Source organism: Mandrillus leucophaeus, unplaced genomic scaffold (assembly GCF_000951045.1).
Source record: "Mandrillus leucophaeus isolate KB7577 unplaced genomic scaffold, Mleu.le_1.0 Scaffold87, whole genome shotgun sequence".
Taxonomy (NCBI): Eukaryota; Metazoa; Chordata; class Mammalia; order Primates; family Cercopithecidae; genus Mandrillus; species Mandrillus leucophaeus.
In genome coordinates this window covers 2,833,122-2,853,945 of record NW_012109474.1, presented here as the reverse complement: position 1 = coordinate 2,853,945, position 20,824 = coordinate 2,833,122, and the positions used below count along the sequence as shown (strand labels likewise).

Sequence of the window (20,824 nt, the reverse complement as noted above, 5' to 3'; positions counted from 1 at the left end):
ATTTTGAGACAAATTTAAGAGTCCTTTATTAGCCGGCGACCGAGAGACGGCTAACGCTCGAAATTCCCTCCGGCCCGAGGAAGGGGCTTGATTTTCTTTTATACTTCGAGTTAGGAAGGGGAGGGGGAGCTCAGTTGCAACAATTCTACAGAAGTGAAAACATGTAAAAAAGTTAAAAAGACAAATGGTTACAGAGAAACAAACAGTTCCAGGTGCAGGGGCTCTAAATCTTTCATAACATGTTATATATGTGTGCTCTGCCGGACACAAACTCAAGGCTTTATGGTGTTATCTCTTGAGCAAAACCCTGGGAACTTGTACATTGTTTGCTTCAGTACCTTATCCGTTAATTGGACTCTTTGGTATGAAGGAGTCCTTGAAACCTTGCAAATAACGGAGCCAAATGGAGTTCGTCCTCATCCGGCTGTCTCAGCTAAGGAAGAGCTTATTCATGTGGAAACAAGGCTAGGTGATTAAGGGAGAAAGGGAGAGTCTAAAAACAAAGTTAGTAAAATACAAGGTTAGGTATTATAATAGTTCACCTTATTATTTGCAGTCTGTAACTTGAGTCATGCTGTGACTCTAGAACTGGTGGCATATGTAATTCAAATTCAAAGCAGCATATATTCTATAAACTACATCTCTATCTGTGTTGGTGCTTTTGGATAGAACTAGAATTGGTGGATGGAAGACTTTGTAAGCTGAGTTAGTTCAATATAAAGAAATATCATTCGTTGGGGCCGGGAACAGGTGGCTCACACCTGTAATTCTAGCACTTTGGGAGGCCGAGGCAGATGGATCCCCTGAGGTCAGGAGTTCAAGACCAGTCTGGCCAACATGGTGAAACCCCGTCTCTGCTAAACATACAAAAATTAGCTGGGCGTGGTGGCGGGTGTCTGTAGTCCCAGCTACTTGGGAGGCTGAGGCAGGAGAATCACTTGAGCCCGGGAGGCGGAGGTTGCAGTGAGCCGAAATCGCAGCACTGTGCTCCAGCCTGGGCGACAAGAGCGAAACTCTGTCAAAAAAATAAGCAATATCATTAGTTTATGTTGTCCATTGATCTCACACTGCTTCATGCAGTAGAGTATGTCCTCCTACTGAAAGTTTTCTGGCAGAGGTTTAGAGAGAAGCTTTTGTCAGGAATTTTTAGAGGGAGTTCTTAATAGAGTGAGTGGTTGACCTCAGACAACCCTAAGGCACCTTCTAGTTTGGAGATTCTTTTATTGTAATACTAGACAACATACTCCAGCACATAGAAGGATTTTAGTTCTCAACAAATGTTTCTAGCATTGTGAAGCATCAGAGAACAAGAAAGTTGTCTAACCAGAATGGCTTTACATCACAGCGTAGCAGGACGAGCAGCAGTCAAAACTCCTCAGACACCGGCTTAAAGAAGGAAGCGGCTTTATTTGGCCGGGAGCGTCCGCAGACTTGCATCTTAAGAGCAGAGCTCCCTCAAAAAGAAATTCTTGGCCCTTTTAAGGGCTTACAACTCTAAGGGGTCCACGTGAAAGGACGGTGATAGATTGAGCAAGCGTGGGGAATGCGACTGGGGGCTACATGCATAAGCTAACACAACAGAAAGTTTTGCAATGCTTTTTCATACAATGTCTGGAATTTAAAGATAACACAAGTAGTTTAGGTCAGGGATTGATATTATTATTATTATTATTATCATTATTTTAACTACCAGGGCCGGGTGGTAGCACTAGGCCATCTGACTATTTATCTTACTTCTGTTTCTTTTTAACTTTTTGCTTTTTTCTTTTCCTACTGTCTTATAAACTAGGCAAGGGGTAGGGGGTGGTGCACAGGAGAAGTGGTGGTCTCCTTCCTTAACAGCATGCAGTGCAGTTCTTGGTACCTGCACGTAAGTAAAGATCAAACTGTCAAACTGGTGATCCTTAAGACTCTGCTTCCGTGGGTGTGACTTATTCTAGGTATTATTGCCTAACAGAAATTTCTGTCATCTAATTTTAAATTGTGTAAGGTTTCACGGTGAGATTATTTGAAGCATTTAGAGGTATTTACTAATCTGTGATGGCTTACAAATCTCTTCTTGTTGCAATAGGTGTGTTTGTCGTTGCTGCTAAGCGAACGCCCTTTGGAGCTTATGGAGGTCTTCTGAAAGACTTCACTGCTACTGACTTGTCTGAATTTGCCGCCAAGGCTGCCTTGTCTGCTGGCAAAGTTTCACCTGAAACTGTTGACAGTGTGATTATAGGCAATGTCGTGCAGGTTAGTAGGGTAAAGGAAGGTGTTCACTCCTATTGCTTGTTTGATCAGTTTCTAAAAATAATTCCTTTAACATATCATAATGGTAAACAAGTTAATAGTTATAGACCTTTTTTTTGGGGGGATGGAGTCTCGCTCTGCTGCCAGGCTGGAGCATGGTGGTGCAATCTTGGCTCACTGCAACTTCTGCCTCCCAGGTTCAAGCGATTCTCCTGCCTCAGCCTCCTGAGTAGCTGGGATTACAGGTGTGCACCACCAAGCCCAGCTAATTTTTGTATTTTTAGTAGAGACAGAGTTTTACCATGTTGGCCAGGGTGGTCTCAATCTTTTGACATTGTGATGCGCCTGCCTTGGCCTCCCAAAGTGCTGGGATGGATGACAGGCGTAAGCCACCACTCCCAGCCAATAGTTACAGACGTCATACATTTGTAATTTTAGTAATTTCTGTGACTCCAGAATCAATGTCATGCATAATTCAAAGCATCATATGTTCTAGAAACTGTATGTCTATCTGACTTGGGATGCATTTCAGTGCTTCCTAAATAGCAGATTGACTTCCTTGGCTTACTTGAAGTTAATTGATTTTCTCTATATGCCACCTTAGTAAACCCAAGCAATACAGCACACCTCCCCTAATTTTCTTACACATTGTAGGAGCTTGATCAGTGTTTGTTGTAAGAAATAAGATGCTTCCTTACCCTCTGTCTTGCTATGTGTGATGTACAAAATCAGTCACTCATATGCAGGTAATTGAAAATTCAGAATTCCTTTGAAGTATACAAACATTTATTGGATACCTAGTTAGAGGCTATTATAGGTGCTATGGTACCCAAGGTGGACTAAAAGGAGGTAATAATCTAATGAAAAAGATTTTATATATATATATATGTGTGTGTGTGTGTGTGTGTATATATTTGATCAGTTTCTATCTTTCATATATACACATGTATATATGATATATATATTTAAAGATGTCAATGATGTGATCATTGCTAAAGGAAAGAGAATGACAATGGACACAGAAATCACTAGGCCTTGCATTTGAACTTGATTCTGTTCATCTTGCCATTGTGTATCTTCACATCCAGAAAAAGCAGTGACTTTTTTTCTTTGGCAGTTATGTCTGTTGAACCTAAAATATTTTCGTAAAGAATTCTCGATAATTGTCTTTTGTTATTTTTATTTTATTTTGTAGCTTTTACCTCTGACCTAAGAAGGCATTAGAACAGATTAAATAGAAATTGGATACTTTTGGTTTTTGTGTTTTCTAGAATTTTAAAGTTTTCCTTCTAAAATATTTTTTTTTCCCAGCATGTATTCTCTCAAACTTTATAACACAAAGTCACTCTAAATAGTATTAGTTTAATTGTGTTTGTGCCTCTGTTCCTAAAGACAGTTTTTCTTGCCTTAAGTTTTCTGTCAGGCCAAGATAGAGTTTTCTTGTAAGGATGTTAAGTGCTTAACAGGTAAATATTTGGGGTTAGGTCTTCATGGTTAAGAGAGAACAGAATATGCTTCAAATGACATTTGACAAATACCACAAAGCTGCTTTTCTAATTGAGTTTAATATTATTAAATATCATTTGGAATAAATGAGTTTTACTTATTTTTTAAGAAACAATGAAATCCAATGTGGATTCTTTTTCTTTTTCTTCCCTAATTACCCTGGCTAGAATCTCCAGTGTTGAATAGAAGTTATAAGAAACGGATATCTTTGTCTTATTCCTGATTATAGGGGGAAAGCATCTGGCCTTTCACCTTTACGTATGATGATAGCTGTGGATTTTTTATAGATTCCCTTTGTCAGATTGAGAAAGTTGCCATCTGTTCCTAGTTTGTTCAGTGTTTTTGTCATAAAAGGGTGTTGGATTTTGTCAAATGCTTTTTCTGTTGACTGAGATGATCGTGTAAATCTTTTTTATTCTGTTGATATGCAATATTTGACAAACCTTGGCAAAAGAATATCCATTGACCAAGAAGTTTTTTAATGGCATTAATTTGTAAAATAAGATAATTTCATCTCCGTCAACAAATGAAACAGTTAGTAGATTAATTGATGTTATACTGAGTTCCTCCCAGTTTCATCTGCATTCAAAACCCTTAACTTATAAATGTACTGAATTTGTTGAGTTTTGAAAAACTTGAAACCTACACAAAAATTAAAAGAATAGTACAGTGAACATCCTAAAACCCTGTACCTTGATAGACCAATTTTTTACATTTTGTCAGACTTGTTTTTGCTGTTGCTAACAGCCTCCAAAACAGGCTGTTAATGTTTTTGGTTGTTACTGGTTTTTGTTTTTTTGTTTAAGGCATTCTTTTTACTCAAAGTGTGGTTCTTGGACTAGCAACATCAGCTTCACCAGGGAAATGGTTAGAGATGCAGAATCTCAGGCAGACATAGACCTGCTGATTCAGAACCTACATTTTATTATAACAAGATGCCCCTGTATGCATTTTAAAGTTTGGAGAGAGGTGGTCTACTCCTACCTCTTACTCTCCTGACCAATCATTCATCTGTCTTCTCCCTAAGTATGCAGTCCTCAGCCTGTTTTACATTAGAATTACTTGGGATGCTTTTTAAAAGTGACTACTGATGCCCAGGCCCCACCTCCAGCCTTTCTGGTTTAATTGATTTGCTTAGGAACTTGAGCATGAGTATGTAATAAAGCTTCCTAGGTTATTCCAGCCTGCAACCAAGGTTGAGAACCACAGCCTCAGATACTTCCTCTGTTAAGGAGCATACTACTTTAGGATAGCCTATTCCATTTTTAAATAACTCTAATTGTTATAAATTTCTGTCTTATATTAAGGACTTAGTGGGATTTCTCTAAGTGGCAGTTATCTTTAATATATTTGAAAACCAATTGACTATGGTTACACATTATGAATGTATTTAAATAATACCATTGAACTATACACTTAAAAATGGTTAAAATGGTAAATTGTGTTATGTGTATTTTACCCCAATAAAAAAATAGAAAAAAACCCTATTGACTATAGTTTTTAGTCAAATTGTAAACACGTATTAGATATAATATGCTGTACTTAGATGTATTTTGTCCTACCTTAGAGCCATATAGTTTATCATTTTTGATAGATTGCCAACATTTCCATGTATTTGGTGCTTGTTCTTAATTACTAGATTTATAGAGGATATTATTTTTATTTTCCTTCTCTCTTCTAGAGTTCTTCAAATGCTATATATTTGGCAAGGCATGTGGGTTTGCGTGTGGGAGTCCCAAAGGAGACCCCAGCTCTCACGATTAATAGGCTCTGTGGTTCTGGTTTCCAGTCCATTGTGAATGGATGTCAGGTATGGACAACATGTTTTTAAATTATCTGAAAATATGTTAATAGTTACTAGAAGAAATGTCCCACTGCAATATAACACTTTAGCTTTAGGGAGGATTGCTTGAGCCCTGGAGGTCAAGTCAACCGTGATCATACCACTGCACTCCAGCCATGGGCAACAGAGTGAGACCGTGTCTCTAAAAAAAAAAGAAAAAAAAAAAGCTAATAATGAACCTGAAAGTGGAATAAGCTTGTCACAAAAGGACAAATACTGTGTGTTTCTACTTCTTTGAGATACCTAGAGTAGTCAAATTCATAGAGACAGAAAGTAGAATGGTGTTCCCGGGGGCTGGTGAGGGAAAGTTAGTGTTTAATGGATATGGAATTTGTTTTGCAAGATGAAGAGCGTTCTGGAGATGGGTGGTGGTAATGGTTGCATCACACTATGAATACACTTAATGCCACTGAACTGTACACTTAAAAATGGTTAAAATGGTATTATATACGTATATACTGTACTACAATGTTTTTAAAAGTTAGTATGTTCATCATTCTTTTCGAGTGCTTCCTACATGCTAGGCACCCTGCTAGATTTACATTCAATATCTCATTTAATCTTACAACCATCCTATGAAGCAAGAACTATTATTATTCTCATTTTACAGGCAAGGAAACTGATTATTAAAGCCATTAAGATTACTGAGTCGTAGAATTTGAACCCAGGTCTGTGAGCATTACCTGTGACGCACTGAATAAAGACTGTGAGGCAAGCAGGAACTCTCAAGAATTTAGGAGAGGATAAGGAAATGTGTTTTATTTCAAAGGAAGTGAATGATGCTGTTAGAAGTACAAACTAGTTTGACCTTTTTAAAGGACGGTTGGTTAAATACTTTTGTTTCTTTGAACACGGGGAAGAGAGTAAAGTGAAATTCAATTTCATTTGTAAAAGTCTTCATTTTATTACAAACAAAATAAGAGACAGAGGCGTATTTTAATAAACAATTTTCACATTAATTTGTTTCTATAACGATGTATCTTAAATAGTGACCTCAGTTTTCCTAGTAATAATTTTAAGAAACATCATGTTTTCTTAGAGGCTCATTATTTGCTGCTTTTCTGAGAAAGACAAACAGTGGAAAGTGTTGGAAGAATGAAATGATTTCCTTGTTATGAGCCACCTAGATTGAACTAGTTCTTGTAAATCTCTGGTCTCGTTCAGATACCTCCATTAATGGGATAAATTTTTCTTTTGCCTTTTTAAAGGGTTTGTCCTTTATTATCTGCTGTACATTTATGCCAGATATTAATATCTCTGTTGATTTTCAAGGTTTATATTGTGTTAAGTATTACTATTCTTAGCCAAATGTAGGTAGGGCCTGTTACTCAGGCAAACATGATTGAAACCTTTTAGTTTTCTCCCCCTACATCTTGGTAATGGATACGTTAGCGTTTGCTTTACAGTTACTTTAAAAGCATTTCCTTTTGAGACACTGTAAGCTGGGGTACAATATTTGTTGGATTTACCATTAATTTGTAAAATCAGTGTGTTTCTTAATACATTGGGTACGGTTAAAGGAGTTTTTATTGTTTGTTTTTAAATAGGAAATTTGTGTTAAAGACGCTGAAGTTGTTTTATGTGGAGGAACCGAAAGCATGAGCCAAGCTCCCTACTGTGTCAGAAATGTGCGTTTTGGAACCAAGCTTGGATCAGATATCAAGGTTGGAACCATAAAAATTTAAAAGAATTAGTTCTTATTAGCATTATATAAGTACTTTTAACAACATACCTTTTTATGGGAAAACTAATTTTGATACCAATTTTGTTGATGAGTATTGGCAAGATATGAACGATTAGAAGTTTGTAAACTATTTCAAAACTCTATTTTGGTTGTTAGTTTTGACATTTTTAACCCATATGAAATTAGATTCTATCTCAGCAGACCTCTAGTAGTATAATTATCCTGTGTAAGTAAGTGGCCATAGGCATGGGAGAGATGGAGGAAGGGAAAAAGTGGATTAAAAGGATAGACAGAAGAGTGAATTAATCTCCCGACTAAACAATTAGTAATCTGAGTAATTAAATCTTTAATGTGACTTATAGAAGTTTTATTTCTGGGACAATCTCAGAATAGATTTCTTCTTCATCACACAAAACGTCTTTGATTACAGATTATATTGTCCCAAATCAAACAAAAACTGATTTTATCTTTGAGAGCTACAACTTGAGAATGATAGTACAATACTGATAAAGAATTATGTTTTCTTCTCATTTGCATGTGAAAGGGCTACTGACATTTTATATTTTTTAACATTTTCAATAGTAATGTTTGACTTACACTGTTCACCCAGTTTCTCACCTGACCTTTTTGAAAGTTGAAAGGAATGAGACTTAAGAGAATCTATGCGGATTTTAGCCATGAAACACATTTGAGATATCCTTTATAAAGATAAGTCAGTGAGTCAAACGTTGATGAGGCAGCAAAGTGGGACACACTTAGCAGAGACTCTAACTACTTGAATAATAATTAACAACCTTTCTGTGACTCTGAGACCCTGTCCCAAGTTCTTTTCAGCCTCATAGTAACTGATAGAACCAGCTATTCCTGTCACTGAGGCACAGGATGAGAAAGATATACTCTTTATTACAGAACTCAGGGCTGGTTTACAAAGGTGGCTATAAGAAAACATTGCATGAAGACTCATTGTCAGGTTTTCTACAAAATATGACCTTGAGGATTTAGTTTTTGATTATAGGGTAACTTCTGTGATCTCACCATGCATGTCTAGTCCTGTTGGCTGTTCTTAGACACATATTTAGAGAGGGACAGAGAATGTGTGCATTTTATTGTGTGACACTGAATGTTCTCAAAAACATTGCATGTTTTTAGAAAATATCCCAGAACCGAATAGGAATATGAAAATAGTAAATGGTTATCAGAAAGTCTTAATTTTACTTTTGTTTATTGGAAGTGTTATTTAAATTTAAAGAACTTATATTACTTTTAAAAGGTAATGCCTTAACAAGTCACTTTATTAATGTCTTTTAATAGCTGGAAGATTCTTTATGGGCGGGATTAACAGATCAGCATGTCCAGCTCCCCATGGCAATGACTGCAGAGAATCTTGCTGTAAAACACAAAATAAGCAGAGAAGAATGTGACAAATATGCCCTGCAGTCACAGCAGAGATGGAAAGCTGGTGAGTGAAATTGGAAAATATCAGTATCTATAGAATAAATATCTATAGGAAATATTTTCATCATTTCTATTATGGTTATATAATATTTACAAATCATACCTTTAAGAATTATTACATCTTTTCATTATTTGTTTTTAGATGATTAGATATTTTATTAATTATTGCAAAATTAACTGGGAATTTCTGTTTTGAAAAAGTTAATACTACTTAAAAAGTGGTATTGCTACTTGACCCTAGATAGACCCTTGAATTTTGTGCTGAACTGGTCCTGTTGTCAGTAGAACATGCTGAGGAATGTGATACACTCTGTCAGAGGTGATAACTCACTGTGGACTGCAATATAGAGGATGTCCTCTCCCACAAGCCATATCATAATCATAAGAAGGGGTAATGTGTTTGGAAAAGACCCACTGGGTCTTTTATGCTTTCCTTCTCGCATTCCTAATTAAGAATCATTGTACCTGACTCGGAGACTTAGAACTAGTCTGAGACTCTAGTTAGAGTGCCCTGGTGTAGCACAGCAGGTTGCTATAGCGCCAATCCAAAACAGGCAATGTGACAGCAGTTCAAGAAATGTGATATTTTAAAAATTAAACTGTTAAAGCAAGTGGAAACTCTTATTTAGGAGTATTAAATGCTTGAGGTAATGAGGATAAAGTCCATCTTAGCATTTCAGAAGGATAAGTGGAATAGAGCTGATGCCATCCAACTCATCTGTGTTTTTTTAGTTATATGTTCATAGTAGAAGAGGATTGGTCTGGAAGTCAAGAGTTATCAGTTCTGTTTCTACTTCTACCATGCACAAGTTATCAAGCTCAGTCAAATCATTTATTCACTGAACCTCTGTAAAATAGAGATAACAATATTTGCTTTCCCTATTTATCTAATAAGGTTGTTGTAAAATCACATAAGGGCATATAAAGAAAGTATTTTGCCAATTGTAAAGTGATACCCAAATTAGGTTAGTATGATTCCTGACCCTATTTCCGAAGCTGTAGATTACTACAGTACATTCTAGTCAGTGGAGGTCAAAGTAGGTAAGGTGTTTTACTTATAATTGTATTAGTGATTGCTCCCATAATTTCTTCGGGTTGCCTATCACTGTTAAGTTTGTTAGATTACTTTGTGGCATAGATAACTTGGTAACTTTTTAATTGCTTATCTCACAAAAGAAGTTTAAAAGGGGCATTAAATCCACTTAGTGCCTTTACATCTATAGCTAATAGACAAATGCTGCTAACACTCTTAGCAGTACCTGGTTAAAAAAAAATTGTAGTGAAAAAATTAAAATATAATTTTTTAAAATATAATTTTTAAAAATATAATTTTTAAAAGATGCAAAATGCATCTATATAAACACATGATGGTATCATGAATCCTCCAATATGGAAGATAAGTTGTGTAAGTAAGTAGTAAAGACTCAGGCTGAGTGCGGTGGCTCACATCTGTAATCCCAGCACTTTGGGAGACAAGGAGGGCGAATCATGAGGTCATGAGTTCGAGACTAGCATGGCCAACATGGTGAAACCCCGTCTTTACTAAAAATATAAAAAAATTAGCCGGGCATGGTGGTGAGCGCCTATAATCCCAGCTACTGGGGAGGCTGAGGCAGGAGAATTGCTTGAACCCGGGAGGCGGAGGTTGTAGTGAGCTGAGACTGTGCCATTGCACTCCAGCCCGGGCGACAATGCAAGACTCCATCTTAAAAATAAATAAATAATAAAGACTCAATTTTAAAGTAGACTGTGAGGAAAGGGTAGATCAGAAATTGAATATGTTTGACTTATATTTATGTTTCTTTTATTCTTATGATAGTCTTTCTACTATTTTTCAGCTAATGATGCTGGCTACTTTAATGATGAAATGGCACCAATTGAAGTGAAGACAAAGAAAGGAAAACAGACAATGCAGGTAGACGAGCATGCTCGGCCGCAAACCACCCTGGAACAGTTACAGAAACTTCCTCCAGTATTCAAGAAAGATGGAACTGTCACTGCAGGGAATGCATCGGTTGGTATCACCACACAGATTAGCTTCAATTCTTCCTGATGTGTTCAACGCAAGATAATCATGAAGTATCTTGTAAATACTTTTTATGCCAGTCTTTAGTTGTTTAGCTTAAACTAATAGTGTTCATATTCAATCAATGTAGGTTTTCATAGTCCCACACAAAATCTTTTCATATTTATATAATACTCTTCTGATTTCTTAGTTTTTTCCGAACTAAGACATTTCAGAAACAAATCTAACTGGCTTATTTTGGTTTTCAAACTTTTTTTTCTCATGCATACAGTTCATCGTATTTTTTCTTACATCTACTCACATCTAGAAAGAAGTTTTTCCTTGACACCCTTTTCCTTTTTCTTTAGTAAAGTTGTGTTCTGTGCCTTAAAAAATCTCCTTCATCCACCAGAGTACCACTTTTCTAGTTGTATCTCAGATTGTGCACTGGCTTCCTATGTCCTGCCATATTCCTGATACTACTACTCCATTAGTTCAAACCTTGATTAACTGGATTATTTTAGCCTTTAGTTATTCTAGTATTTTTATTTTCAAGGGGATAGCTGATGGTGCTGGAGCTGTTATCATAGCTAGTGAAGATGCTGTTAAGAAGCATAACTTCACACCACTGGCAAGAATTGTGGGCTACTTTGTATCTGGATGTGATCCCTCTATCATGGGTATTGGTAAGTTTGTAGTAAAACAAACTGGTTCTATAATATTTCTGGAGATAAGTCTTCTTTGGCATTTAGAGTCCTGAAAAAGTGGCCAAACCAAGGTCACCTGTAGAGAAAAGAAGATTGGTGATCAGTTTAAATAAAAAATCTTTATGAAGAACTATCCTAGACACAATAGAAAAACCAAGACCGTGTAAACTCCATGGAGGAAGTAATCATATCTTAGTGTCCATTTGAGATTTAAAAAATCAACACACAGTAATCATATCTTATTGTTCCTTTGAGAGTTTAGAAATCAACACACAGAAAATAACAGAAATAATCGAAACAGAAACGTGATCCTGACAAGATAAAATAAATTATGAGATGGGAGAAATCCTGGGGTGAAATAGAGAAGGCTGTATGGAGAAGGTGGTACCGCAGCTCCTTGCTGGTTGTTTTACACACAATGAAAGTACCTCATTCAGTCTTCCCACGTCTCTAGTAAGGGAGACTTCTTTGTGAATTAGAAAATTGAGGCTTAGGGAGGTTGTCTTGTAAGGTTCCAGATCAGTAAGTGACAGCCAGGGTATGAATCCAAGTCTCTGAAATCAAGTGCTCTCTTCACTGTGAGTTAAACGCATAGTCTCAGGAAGTCAAAATAATATTCCTCTTGCTCAGGTGAGTATTAGCAAAATAAAGACTTATAAATAATTATTTAGATTGGTAAAGTACTAGCTGGAAAAAATTTGGAACTCTATTGCTGGATGCACTCCTAGGAACCACACATGATGCTGAATTTTAATAGTTCCTGTCATTCTCTGGGGGAATAGGAAACCAATTAGTTGCCTCACTTGGAAAAATAAAATTTGGTACTCAGTAACTTTGATCTATCCCACCTACATATAACCTCCCACTCTAAGGAAAAGCCTGCCCTAGGGTATAGATTTCAGATTGTTTAGCCCTTTTTTTGAGTAACTAAATTGTTTTGAGGTAGGTTCCAAGAGAGAAGGAGGAGAACCTGTTACCAGCCTGTCATCTCAGAGATCCTTCAGTGTAAGCCTACGGGTTCTACTCGAACAATACCACTTATGCTGATTTGGGATTAATACTCAACCATATTTGCTGCCATGTCCCTTAGAGAAGACATATTTCTGTATAGAATTCCTAAGAAAGCTGGCATGTTCATAGCTTGTCGTCTCTCACTATGTGTGTCAAATTTATGTCAGCAAGAACTGCAAGATATTTTGACACCTGTGAAAAGTCAATCTTAGAAGCTTATTAGCTTTCGGCTATCCACTATTGGCAAAACATAACTTTTGTCTTAGAAATGGAAGGTGGTGGAAAAATTAAACATCCATATGTTGTTATGGCATTTATTATTTTGATATCTAGGGCAGTGGTTCCCAACCCCAGATGATTGTCAAAATCCGCTCATAATCCCACACCTTTAGATTTTGTTTCAGTAGGTTCAGAGTGGAGCCCAAGAGCAGAGCTGGGTTTTGTTTTTTGTTTTGTTTAGTTTTGTTATTTTTTGACACAGAGTCATTTTGTCACCCAGGCTGGAGTGCAGTGGCGTGATCTCAGCTCACTGCAACCTCTGCCTCCCGGATTCAAGTGATTCTCCTGCCTCAGCCTCCCCAGTAGCTGGGATTACAGGTGCCCACCACCACACGTGGCTAATTTCTGTATTTTTAGTAGAGACAGTTTCACCACATTGGCCAGGCTGGTCTCAAACTCCTGACCTCAGGTGATCCACCTGCCTCAGCCTCCCAAAGTGCGGGGATTACAGGCGTGAGCCACCACGCCCAGCGCAAGAGCAGAGTTTTTTTGGTTTTTTTTTTTTCCCATACACCTAGATGCTTTTGATGATCAAACAAATGTATGTCACATGGGTTGGTTATTTTATACTTCTTTTACAGTTTAACCGTATTTAATAGGTTCTGATAGATTAGCATAGCCAGTGAGCAAAGAAAGGGTTGTTTTCCTTCCTTCTGTTCCTGGGCCTGAATATTTGCCCTAAAATACAAAGAATGCCACTGTGGTAGGACTGTCATTTTTCCTCAGGGCTTGATCAGAGCTGTACATTCCAGGTGTCCCACAGTATCAGCTGCCCCCTTCATCTAGAAGCTTGTCTGTCACTTGTGTGTAGTGATGGGATTAAACAAGGTAACTACTTGAAGCATCCCAGTTGAATAAGCGGGGAGAATAAGTTGTTGAGTATCAACTGGTTTGTTAATCTAACTTACTTACAAGAATAGTGGTCCTCAGTCCTATGATTACCTAACGACTAGCAATCCTTAGCCCTGCAGAATAGCTGCAGACCAAAAAAAAAAAAGTGGGGGAAAGCCATGACTTGAAGAGAATAGTAGTGTTCTGAGGAAGTACACAGCTACAGAAAGACAGCAGTCCCTGGAATTCCTCAGGGGTGGCAATGGTAGAGGGTGGTGGGTGGAACTTTGAGCCTCTTCAGCTGGAGCAGTTCTGGCATTATCTATTACTCAGCTTCCTTATGCAGAAAGAATCCTGACGCTTAAAGAGAAAAAGGTTGAAAACCAATTCAGAGCATTATTGATGAGTAGCTTGATGCCCAGAGAGATGCACAAAGTTGCATAGCTATTAGTGACAGGAAACAGGACTAGAAATAAGGTCTCCTTTTCCTAACAAGAATACTAAACCTTCTTGAGTCCCAGTAAATAACAGTGGTCTGGGAAGAGTCCTTTAAAAATCAAGTTATGGCCTAGCGTATTGTTACAGTGGATTCTGAGTTAAAGTGAACATACCGAGTCATGCTTGCTGTGTTGTTTATGCAGACAAGGAAGTGTGTACAGTGGTCTGAAGATTGTCCACCTTTTGTGTATCTGTCACCACTGTTGGCTACTTCATCCCCTGACCAGGCTGGATAACTGATGCTTTACTACTGAATACCCATCTCATTTTCACATTTTCATGCTTTAGACATACAAAGAGAATCTGGAATTGGATCCTGTAGTAAATCAGTAGCCATATGAAACTGGCATTTGAAATTGAAATGCATTACCTGGACAGTCCTAATCAATAAGCACACGGTTTGTTGTCCAAAGAGCATTTTAACTGCGTGACAAAATAAATATTATATTTAGGTTTCATTATACCTTTCTTGTAAATACTGATTTTTGTGAAACTTGATGCTGAATATTTGACTACTTGCATTCAGCAGAACATACCACATATTTTTCTTTGTAGACATTTTTGGCAGTTTCATTCTTCAAGAACAAATAGAAAAGTAGATAATCATCTCTACCCAAATTTTTTACCTTTTGGAAAAAAATATGGATTTACTTAAACTATGAGCAATATTAAACTCTCATTAGATCATCAGAAATCTGGGAGCTAAAGTTTATTTCAGAAGTCTTATTAGATGGCATTGCATTTCTTAAATTAGAAGTTATGTTTTATTTAAATTTTCTGCCTACCCTTGGAGTTGTAAACATCACCTTACTTGATAAAACCTTCCCTGAAGTGCCTCGTAGCTTCCCATCTCTCTGTGCCCATGTGGCGATACTGCTGCTATTTCTTGCCTTTTATCCAAATGGGCCTGAAAATTCAGAGTGTAGCCACAGTAACTTCTGTGCTATGAATGCATATGGCTTGGCTCCCAGGAGAGCACTCACTCTGCCTTGGTCTTTGATATCAATTATGATCTATTAATATAACTGACTATAAAATCCCATATATGATTCCTTTGGCTGTTTTAAATCTTAAAGCTGTTTATGGTAGAACTTTTCATGTAATTCTTTTATCTGCAGTTTGAATGTATAAACAACTTTTCACCTTGGTTCCAGTTTATTTTTATTATTATTATTATTATTTTTTAAGAGACTGGGTCTTGCTGTGTTGCCAGGCTGGTCTTGAACTCCTGGCCTAAAGTGATTCTCCCACCTCAGCCTCCCCAAGTACTGAGATTACACGCATGAGCCACCATGCCCGGGCCCTTTTTCTGCCTCTTTATTGTCACTTCATTTAATAGGTACTATCAAGATAGTAAGGTTTGTGGCTACTAATAATTGCTGCATTATTTCTTCCTTACTTGGAAAGAAGGAGAAGCTTGATACATAAATATAAGATGACATTTATTTCTATATTTTTATAGAAGATTTTTATTATATAGGTCCTGTCCCTGCTATCAGTGGAGCACTGAAGAAAGCAGGACTGAGTCTTAAGGACATGGATTTGGTAGAGGTAAGTGTTCTTTCTTTTTTTACAACATGAATAAACCATGTACTTTTATAGCATAAATGACTTTAATTTGGTCTCATTGCTCTTTGAATTTCATTCTAGTTAGCCTTTCCAAATGATGTACATCTAAATAAATAGTACCTTCATTAGATGCCTTGTGTTGATCCTTTTCCCCACCTGGTTAAAATGCTTTACTTTTATTTGAATATTCAAACTGCCTGATTTCTCCTACTAAAGTATAAATTCCTGGAAATTTCTTACTACTGTATAAAACTCTGTTACATTTTAGACTATTAACATCCCTGTTGAATATTATATAAGGTGGGAGAAAAGTAACTTTAACCTAATTTAATAAAGTAAATAAATGTAAAATAATTGACATAATAGAAAAGCCATATCTAGTACCAAATCTATAAGTTTCTTGCCCTTCTCCCCAAATAGAGCCCCCTCCCTTAAATGTATCTAAATGTATCTTTGGCTTTTATACGATAGTCATAGCTTGATTTCGGATGCACCTATCATAATTTTTGACACTAGAACTTAAATTTATTGAGTGATTTCTTTTTAAATGTTAGTATTAGCACTAAAGTGTCTTAAGCATTTAGCATAATTAAAAGAAGAAGTGGAGAAACAAAGATGGTTATATACGTTCCACACTTTTGGAGTATTTGAAAATTTTAGGTGATTAAGCATGTGATGTTGGCATTGGGAAATAACTAACAGAACAAAGGAAATCTGACTATATTTAATTCAATAGAGAAGGCGTAGGCACAGGTGTGATTTCCTCTGTGATAATCTCTCACATAGGAAACCATGATTTCAGACAAGTGGTTTATCCTTAAATCTTCTACTTTTAGTAGATCACAGATCAGAGCCTCAAAGAGGCTGCTTAATTTATTATATTTGTGTCAGCAAATAGGTGCCACTAAATTTCTCACTTTAGACTTCACATTTAAAACTATTGAAGTATATCTACTCTGGAAAGTTGTTCATAATCATTTGTAAATGTGTACATTCTCAAGGACATAACTCAGAACAGTTTTCCTAGGTTCAGAAGCCTAGTTTCACTACCTAGTCTAGGTCTCTTAGTATCTCCTTGAAGATGGCTCTGTAGAGTAGAAAGATAATGGTGGATCTCAGCACAAATGAGGCACCATCTTGAGAGACCAGAGAGTATAGTAGGAAAGAGCACAGAATGAATTTTATCCCAACTCTGCAAAAGTTACCTTTCTTAGAATGAATTTCCTTATCTATAAAGTTCCTGAATTAAGATCATATGATAATACAGTACTATAAACTTGAAGTGAGGTAATTGCAAGTTTGGGTAAGTATAATATGATACTTTTCAGTTCTGCCACATTGTGAATTTAAAGAGTTTAAAGAATACACACAGGGTCACACCCTAACAAATGATATAGCCAATATTTGAACCATCCATCCAGTTCTAAAACCTGTGGACTTTCTACAATATCCCACTGTGTCTGGTATGTGTCAATTTACGGGATTACTGATAATTTCCTCTAAGGGATGCATTTGACTAAAATTATTTAGTAAATGCACACATTTCAAACCTGATAGCTTTATACAGAATGATTGTAGATATAATAACTTTGTGAGGTAACTTAAACAGGAAGAAACAGCAGACTTAGCTATTGATAGGACTCGACCATTCTCATTTAAAAATTAGTTTGTGAGTAAGGATTTTTGTTAGTGCTTTAATTTTTGTTTTAAGGTCAATGAAGCTTTTGCTCCCCAGTACTTGGCTGTTGAGAAGAGTTTGGATCTTGACATAAGTAAAACCAATGTGAATGGAGGAGCCATTGCTTTGGGTCACCCACTGGGAGGATCTGGATCAAGAATTACTGCACACCTGGTTCATGAATTAAGGTACTTGCTAGAAATAGCTGCATTTCAGATTTGCTATTTTTTATAGAAATGCATGGGTTTAGGTTTCCCCAAAACACTCCAACATTTTTCATTCTTCATGTCTCCTGCACAGGCTCTTACCAGGAACAAGTTACTTGGGTAGTGCTTTTCATCTGGTCTCTTAGATGAGTCAGTCAGCTTGTTAGTGGCTCTGCACTTAGGAACCAAGCTCTTCCTCTGTGTGTCCAGTCTTTATGCACCACTCAGCTTGTGTTCACTGCATGAGCAGATAATGAGGCCCTGCTTCTCATGGCATGTGTGTTTTAGTGCCAGTTACAGGAGTGAAATAAATTTATTTTAGAAAAAAAAGTACTGAGTGAGTACTGATCTAGATGCCATAATTTATGAAATCTAAGCAAACTGACAATTTGGGTCTGAGCTAAGTTTTTCTTTTCACTGCTTCCAGGGTTCCACAGGAACCTTTTGTGTGTTCGGTACTTTTCAGTTTTGATAGAAGAGTTCCTCCTTCTGGTACTATCTAATTTTGGAACATTCTGCTCTGTTTGTACAAAAATTGCAAACAAAACCAAGTAAGTCAGGCTGAAAAATTACTCTGACTCCCTGTTAGGGCAGGGGAAATGTGACTCTTATTTCACTTAATGATTCACTGAGTTGAAATAGGTGATTGACATATACAGAAGTTTGACACATACAGAAATAATTCCTGGATAATTTTCTCAAAGTCATCATCTTAGGAGTGATGAGTACTTTAAAAGAGTCTAATTTTTATGAAAGGGACATGGATAGTTTCTAAATTATCTGCCCTTTCATAGGGACAAACTTTATTAATTACATTTCTTCTAAGGTGCCATGAGGCTCTCACTGTATAAATTAAAGGAGCTGAATGTTCATCCCCTTCCCCAGCTTCCCCTGTTTATCCAGTTACCTCCTCTTCTCACTTCTTTCCCATAACACATGCAAGCTTGTGTATGTGTTTCAGGTCCTCTAACCCTAAATCCACTCATCTCCTTTTTAGTTTGCCTCCCTTTTTTTTTTTTTTAAATTAAAAACTTTCAGCTTTCCAAAGTTTTTTCCTGTTGTAATCATACTAATATTGAGGACTGGGGAAAAGATTGAGCAGATGAGCTGAATAAGAATGAATAATGCAAATGGGATTGTTATTAGTTCTATTTAATTAATCTAATTTTTAAATTAGAGTAGATTTCAGTCACTGCTTTCTTTTTCAGACGTCGAGGTGGAAAATATGCCGTTGGATCAGCTTGCATTGGAGGCGGCCAAGGTATTGCTGTCATCATTCAGAACACAGCCTGAAGAGACCAGTGAGCTCACTGTGACCCACTCTTACTTTGCTTGGCCAGGCCACAGTAAAACAAGTGACCTTCAGAGCAGCTGCCACAACTGGCCATGCCCTGCCATTGAAACAGCGATTGCATTTGATCAACCCATGGTGACACAAAAATACATTGATCATGAATAGGAGCCCATGCTAGAAGTACATTCTCTCAGATTTGTACCAGTGAAATATGATTTCTGAACTAAAGAAGACATTAAAAGAAATTGTATTCTTGCCAAGTAACCACCACTTCTGCCTTAGGTAATATGATTATAAGGAAATCAAATAAATGTTGCCTTAACTTCAGTTAATGTTTTCCTGTCATTTATATTTTTTTAAATGTTAAATTGTGATAAAATACATATTACATAAACTTTACCATCTGAACTCTTTTCTAGCGTACAATTCACTGGCATTAAGTACATTCACATTTTTGTACAAACATCACCACTTTTTATCTACAGAACTTTTTCAATCATCACACACGGAAACAATAACTCCTCCTTCCCCCATCCCCTGACAACCACCAGTGTATTTTGTCTCTATCAATCAATTTGATGACTCTAGGTACCTTATAAGTGAAATTATAAATATTTGTCCTTTTGTAACTGGCTTATTTTACTTTATATAATGTTCTCAAGATTCAGCCACCTTATGTTGTAGCATGTGTCAGAATTTCCTTCTTTTTAAAGGCTGAATAATATTCTGCTGTATGTATAAACCTTACTTCCTTTCTTCTCAGCTTAAAGGCCATTTTTCATCCTTTATTTTCTCCCTTTAAAATGCCCCAACACATCTATTGCTTTGTCTATCTGTTCTAAGACTGGATATGTAGTAGGGCAAGGCCCTATTGTTAACTTCATGAAAGAGCCATTGGAAATTTTAATTGAGATTAAATTGAATTTATGGGTTATACATTTATTAGGGAAAAGTTTTTTCTTTTTTTTTTGAGATAGCATCTTACTGTGTCACCCAAGGCTGAATTACAGTGGCACAATCATGGCTCACTGAATAATAGATGTTAAATAATACTAGATAATGTTAAATAATAGTATCATAAGTACCTACACTGTTTCCTCAACTCTTTGCTCATATGGTTTCCTTCATTTGATTAAAAAGTTGGAGTGGCACATACATCCCCCTTTCTGTCATAGAGAGGCAGATGACAAGCGGCCCACCCATGTTTTGGGGTAATGGACTAGTGGCAACAGGCAAGTCCAGCTTTTTCTTGTTTGGGATCCTTACCGAGAAGCAGGCTTCCTCTAATGTCATAAAAATATTAAAAAGTAAGAACCCTGTATAATTTCTCATAATAAAACAATGTTTTGCGGAACATTTTTTTACATTTTCTTCTTTTGTTGTAACTTATAATAAACTTTCTCTGTGGGATGAAATGACCAAGGCCACATGTTACCATATTCTAGAAACACTAGTGATCGTTTATCAAGCCTATGAATTTCCAGATGAAGGAGGAATTGTCGCCAATTAAATGGCTGAAGCAAGCCTCTTCCCAGGGCATCTCCTGGCACAGGCCTTAAGGTTTATCACTTTTCCCCATAAAGGTCTTGGGTAGTTTTGTTATTCGATTGAGACCTGTCTCCTATTTTCTTTTACATTTGGTTATTGCTAATGAATAGCTTTTGTATATTATATATCTAGCCAGCTTGCAGAGCCCTTTTATTAATTTGAATCACGCAGATAGTATCTCATTTATTTTTATTGCCTTTTTGCCTTGGGCTGAGATCACTGGCACAGTACTGGAGGAAATAAAATGTGGTTAATGCTCATATTCGTTACTCACTAAGTTGATGCTTATAGTAGGTTTCTGATAGATAATACTTTATCAAGGTCAGGAAGTTTCCTTCTATTCCTAGTTTTCTTAAGAACTTTATGAGTAGTTCATTCATTCTTCACTCTAATCTCACTTGGCTGCCACCACTTAAGCCACAGTTCTCTTACTCATGCCACCCTTTATGTTCATATTGCCAGAACTAGTGGAGAT

At 36.7% G+C, this 20,824-nt stretch overlaps 1 protein-coding gene across 1 annotated transcript; it reads left to right on the top strand.

The window, feature by feature from the left end:
• Positions 1-2,040: 2,040 nt before the first annotated feature.
• ACAA2 (acetyl-CoA acyltransferase 2) lies at positions 2,041-19,128 on the top strand. The gene is made up of 9 exons (XM_011969055.1): positions 2,041-2,238; positions 5,423-5,551; positions 7,132-7,248; positions 8,580-8,727; positions 10,562-10,737; positions 11,285-11,414; positions 15,535-15,605; positions 17,335-17,489; positions 18,716-19,128. Exons 1-9 carry the CDS (start codon positions 2,041-2,043, stop codon positions 18,798-18,800), a joined length of 1,209 nt encoding a protein of 402 aa, XP_011824445.1. The 3' UTR covers positions 18,801-19,128.
• Positions 19,129-20,824: the final 1,696 nt, after the last annotated feature.

Coding starts and splice junctions, on each gene's coding strand:
- ACAA2 (XM_011969055.1), top strand. CDS start 2,041: ATGGCTTACAAATCTCTTCTTGTTGCAATAGGTGTGTTTGTCGTTGCT. Junction 2,239..5,422: donor TTATAGGCAATGTCGTGCAG/GTTAGTAGGGTA, acceptor TCTCTCTTCTAG/AGTTCTTCAAATGCTATATA. Junction 15,606..17,334: donor AGGACATGGATTTGGTAGAG/GTAAGTGTTCTT, acceptor TTTTGTTTTAAG/GTCAATGAAGCTTTTGCTCC.